At 37.7% G+C, this 6,026-nt stretch overlaps 1 protein-coding gene across 1 annotated transcript; it reads left to right on the top strand.

The window, feature by feature from the left end:
* The first annotated feature begins 378 nt into the window (after nt 1–378).
* Nucleotides 379–1,123, top strand: LOC120770191 (general odorant-binding protein 56a). The gene is made up of 2 exons (XM_040097422.1): nt 379–456; nt 536–1,123. Exons 1-2 carry the CDS (start codon nt 379–381, stop codon nt 1,121–1,123), a joined length of 666 nt encoding a protein of 221 aa, XP_039953356.1.
* Nucleotides 1,124–6,026: the final 4,903 nt, after the last annotated feature.

Below are 6,026 nucleotides of genomic sequence, written 5' to 3'. Positions count from 1 at the left end.
AGGCCAACAACCGTCCTACTGTACTCTCGAGATCGTGTGAGTAAAAACCTTGTGTGGACAAAGCGAGCAATTGATTAAAAATGCAATTGGCTTTACTGCGAAATTAAAACATAACATTAAAAATAATTCAACTCATTAAACTGTCACATATGAGGGTGGATTAAGTCGCAAAAGCTGCATAGACATCCAACAACAAACATATCCGCACGAATTAATATGCTATGAAATTTTTAATTATATGTGTGATTAAATTTTATGCATGAAAGCCGCCAGTAAAAATATTCAAAGTACAAATATAAGCTTTTTAAACGAAATATTTATATAAAAGTTAACAAATTGAAGCGGTCATGCAGTCAGCAGCAAACAAAGCGAGGAAATATGGTCAGCAAGTGGATTGTACTCGCTGGCGTGATGTTGGCTTCCATTGGAAACTTGCTATCCTTTCCAGGTGTAGAAGTAAGTAAATTTGTCAAAAAACCAACGAGCAACTTTTACAAATAAATTTGTGTTTGCGTTTTTGTTTTTTTTGCTTCAGGCTCGTTCCGCTTCGGTTAAAATGAGTTTGGACCTAAGCGTGTCCGAGGACCAACATCTCATAACTGTGGATATGGTGCGCTTGTGCGCGCTCGAGACTGATCTGTCAATGGACGAACTGCGTAGGTTTAGTGAAAACGACTTCAGCAATGCCACGAAGGCCACACAATGTTTCACACACTGCATCTTTGAACATATGGGCTTGGTGAGTAACGGGATTTTTGTGGAGCGTGACATCATTAGTTTCCTGGGCGATGTCACCGATCCCAAACGCATGTTGGAACGTGAGTGTTTAGGCCAATTCAGCGATAATAAGTGTGAAAGAGCTTTCCTCATTCATCAATGCTATCGTGCTGGTCAACGGCTGATGAGGCCGCCGAATAATCAACCCGAGCCTGTGGATCAACTGATTGAGGAGCGTAATAGGGAAGAGGAAACGCCGGTTGTGGATTTGCCTACAACGGATTTGACAATGCCATCAGCGCACCGTATGACTCCTGATACTGAGCGTCAGCTACTAATCAAAAACATTCTAGCAAAACGTTTACCCAGAAAGCAAAACATTAAACAGGGGTTGGAAGAGGACTAAACCGGTTGATATTGATATTGAAAAATATATAAATAGTTTGGTCCGGGAATATACTTATTTTTGTTATAAATATAGAAATAACAGTGGTGAAGGGGAATAATTAATCAATAAAATATAAATAAATTGCATCTTCAGACGAATATACAGGCATATACTTTTAGGTATATTTGATATTGAAGTACAATAAGTACTTACTAATGCATAGACTAATGCATGCTTTTATTGCTAATGCATGCGAATGGACCCACATGGTTGTCACTATAATTTTGATACGAATAACCTTGTATTGTATCCATCTAAATTATTGGAAAGTCTTTGCCTACCAAATGCCGATCGACCAGGCGAAGAGATACTGGGAGTAGCTTAACATACCCCGGCGATGATTGATATATGGTATCTCTAAGGTTTTACAAGTAACTTTAGTTTCCATAACTGGTGTCTGAGTCGGAAAATAGATTATGTTACCGGCCGATGCTGTAAAACCATTCTAAAACAAGTAAGAAAGGCAACCAAACACTCTTGCTACTTGCAAGAATCAAAGCCACGGAAATACCGTAAGATGTAAAACGTCAACCAGAGGATTGGAATCCAAGCACTTTTATGTATACACACATATACTCTATATTACTCATAAACTGACCGAACATTCGGTTTTGTTAGTAAAACGAATATCATTCATATGTGGTACATGGAAGTTGGCGTAGCCTCGACCCGATTTTATCAATTAACTATTATCTTGTCATATAATAAAAACAAGTAAGGAAGGGCTAAGTTCGGGTGTTACCGAACATTTTATACTCTCGCATGATAAAGTGATAATCGAGATTTCATTATACGTCATTTATATATTTTTCAAATACCGTATTTTTGTAAAGTTTTATTCCGCTATCATCATTGGTTCCTAATGTATATATTATGTATACAGAGAAGGCATCAGATGGAATTCGAAATAGCGTTATATTGGAAGAAGCCGTGGTTGTGAACCGATTTCACCCATATTTCGTACGTGTCATCAGGGTGTTAAGAAAATATTATATACCGAATTTCATTGAAATCGGTCTAGTAGTTCCTGAGATATGGTTTTTGGTCCATAAGTGGGCGAGGCCACGCCCATTTTCAATTTTTACAAAAGGGCTGGGTGCAGCTTCCTTCTGCCATTTCTTCCGTAAAATTTAGTGTTTCTGACATTTTTTGTTAGTCGGTTAACGCACTTTTAGTGATTTTCAACATAACTATTGCATGGGAGGTGGGCGTGGTTATTATCCGATTTCTTCCATTTTTGAACTGTATATAGAAATGCCTGAAGAAAACGACTCTATAGAGTTTGGTTGATATAGCTATAGTAGTTTCCGAGATATATACAAAAAACTTAGTAGGGGGCGGGGCCACGCCCACTTTTGCAAAAAATTACGTCCAAATATGCCCCTCCCTAATGCGATCCTATGTGCCAAATTCTACTTTAATATCTCTATTTATGGCTTAGTTATGACACTTTATAGGTTTTCGGTTTCCGCCATTTTGTGGGCGTGGCGGTGGGCCGATTTTGCCCATCTTCGAACTTAACCTTCTCATGGAGCCAGGAAATACGTGCACCAAGTTTCATCATGATATCTCAATTTGTACTCAAGTTCCAGCTTGCACGGACGGACGGACGGACATCCGTATTTCGACTCTACTCGTCACCCTGATCACTTTGGTATATATAACCCTATATCTGACTCTTTTAGTTTTAGGACTTACAAACAACCGTTATGTGAACAAAACTATAATACTCTCCTTAGCAACATTGTTGCGAGAGTATAAAAATGTTCCCTGGGTTTCATTAATCAATCACCAATCAAATGTAGTATAGTCAGCGGGATGTTAGAAAATACTGATATATAGTTATATATATCAAGGTGCGTTTCAAAGTAAACAGGGCTTCAAAAATAAACAGAATAAATGGTTTTTTCGGCAGAATCAATTTATTTTATTCAAAATAGTCTCCTTCTGCTTCAATACAGCTTTTTGCACGGTCCCAAAGCATGTCGAACGAGTGTTTTAGCTCGTTGGTCGGTATGGCCACCAGTACGCCGGTGCAAGCCTTTTGAATGGCCTCTACGTGTGCATAACGCTTTCTTTTCATGGGCAAATGCATTTTTTCGAAAAGCAAGAAGACGCACGGTGCCATATCAGATGAATACGGAGATTGGTTAATGGTTAAAATGTGATTTTTGGTCAAATAATCGGTCACAAGTGTCCTTCGAATGTTGGATTCTCAGCAATTTTTGGTCGTTAGTCAATTTGTGCGGAACAACCCGAGCACATACCTTTAGTACGCCCACATGTTCGGTCAAAATGCGATAAATCGATGTTTTGGAGATGTTCAATTCCATTTCCATGAAATTTAATGATGATTTCGGCTGATTTTTGATGAATTCACGCACAGTTTCGATGGAATTTCCGATGTTGATCGTCATTTATGTCCTCACGACTACTTTGAAAACGTGGAAACCTCTCGTGTAATCTGCTAAGTTTTACCAATTTTAAATTTAATATTGGCTCTTTGTTCGAAGCCCATTTTCGCATCGAAAACATAAACATACTGACACCCATTTTTACTACACTATTTACTATTATACACAGAGTAACCGTTATCAGAAAAGGATTCTGTCTGAATTTCAATTGTATATTTCACACATGACCGATATTTTCGGTCAAACGTCAACTATAGATACTGGAGTCCACATATTCGGTAACTAGGAGCTTGAACAGTTTTGTTGGGGTTTGAACAATTTTTGAACATAAGGTGGCATACTTTAAAGGAATTATGAGTGTAAAATTTGTATCCCGTTATATTTATAACTACTTTTTGATTTGTGTGTGCTGGAAAGAGAAAGAATCATATGGTATTTAAAATTGATTGTAATCCGATTTCGCCCATTTACGCACTGTCACATAGAAATATGAGAAGAATGCCACATACTAAATTTAGTCGAAATCGGTTTATCAGGTCGCGAGATATGCGATTTAATTTCAGAGGGCGGTGCCATGCCCATCATCAAATTTTCACACCGGCTCCCATAAAGCCCTCTTATACCTTCTTGAAGGTGAAATTAAATTTCTCTGACGTATTTTGTTATTGCTTTATCGGGCTTTTGGTGGCGTGGCAGTGGTCCGATTATGCCCTCTACGAACTCCGCCCTACTACATTCTTGCAACCTTTTTGTCAAGGAACATGTGTACCAAGCTTCATCAGGATATCTTAGTTTTTACTCAAGTTGCAGCACGGACGGACGGACAGACAGACAGTCATCCGGTTGGATGAACAAAACTATTATACTCTGTATCAATACGTCGTAATAATATAAAATTAATATTAGCAACGAAGAAACTACAGTCGTTTCCAATAAGAGTGATGTGATCTCTTTTAAAAAAAAAATAAATAAGCACACACACTAATTGTTAAGAAAATTCAAAATTTTTTATTTATTTAATGTGAAGTACAATCGTTACAATTAAGTTCTGAATATAACATCACTCAAATGGTCTCCTTCTCTTCTTTTGCAAGAACGAATTCGATAAACCCAATTTTCTAGTACTTTTTCCACCAAATTAAGTCGAATGTGATGAATACCTCGTTCAATGTTGCCTTCTAATGCTTGAAGAGAGTCTCGTTTATTGTTAAAGAACAATGACTTCAAATAACCCTACAAGAAGTAGTCTAATGGTGTCAAATTACAAATTCTTGGAGGCCATTCAATGTCCCAATTTTTTTAAATAATCGAGTCTCCAAACTTGTTTCCCAATAATTCGGTTGTTGCATGTGCTGTGTGGTACTTAGCGCCGTCTTGTTGGAAACAGATATATTCAAAATCAACTTCTTCAAATTGCGGCTATAAATAGTTAGTTAACATCGATCGGTACCACCCTCTATTGACAGTAACGGTGTCAACAGCTTTATTTCGTAGGAAGCACGGACCTATGATTCTACCAGACCAAAACCCACACTAAACTCTCAGTTCAGGTGAATGTAATGGTTCTTATTAATAATTTGTAGATTATCTTCGCACCCGAATCGACAGTTTTGTTTATTAAAAAAAAAACGATTATTTTTACGTTATTTCAAGGTAAAATCAGCAAATTCGTGGCATTTGGTCACGACGGTGGTCCAATGACTTCAGTTCATGAGTAAGAACGATTTTATACAGATGCAAGCTCAAAATCATTCTTAAAATCTGCCAGGTTGTGTTTAGAGACAGTCCCAATTCTTGAGAATTATGCAAGCTTGCATTTTGAGAGTTTTTGCTTTCATTATTTCATGAAACAAGCAAGTAATACGACATACCGATGTAGATGTACATTCTCAAGTGCAAACATGTCGCTATGCACTTGGGTTTTCCATTGGAAGCGTGGGCGCCTTGTTTTCGTTGTTCACCCACGGGTTTTCAATAGAAGAAGAAGAAACAACATTTCATTGACCAGCGCATTCATTGGATTTTTATGGATTTATTTAATTATATCCGTGTCGCGGTAGCGCTTCTAGAGTTAGCGGGATATCTTCTTCGATATTCATGACACATGCGGAAGGCTTCGAAGACTTTGCAGAGATCGTTCATGTTTCAGCGCTGATAATAAGACGGAAATAATGTGAGACTTAAAGAGCGCAATTTTGTTCGTCGAGAGAGGGATCTACTTCTAAATTGTCTCCCAAAGCAGCGCCTGCTTTATACCCAGGCTAAGATTACACATGGCATACATTTATATAAATATATTTGAAAGTGTCGTCGACGATTCTTTCTGGGTGTTACAAACAACATAATATATCCCGTTCAGGGTATAATGACTACTTTTGAAATCTAATTTTGATGACTCAATTTGCGCTTGTTCTAAAAGACTCGTTTAAGCAATGCCTTAAGAATGC

The sequence above is a fragment of the Bactrocera tryoni genome, chromosome 3 (genome assembly GCF_016617805.1).
Source record: "Bactrocera tryoni isolate S06 chromosome 3, CSIRO_BtryS06_freeze2, whole genome shotgun sequence".
NCBI classification, from domain to species: Eukaryota; Metazoa; Arthropoda; class Insecta; order Diptera; family Tephritidae; genus Bactrocera; species Bactrocera tryoni.
This window is presented reverse-complemented; position numbering and strand designations above follow the sequence as displayed.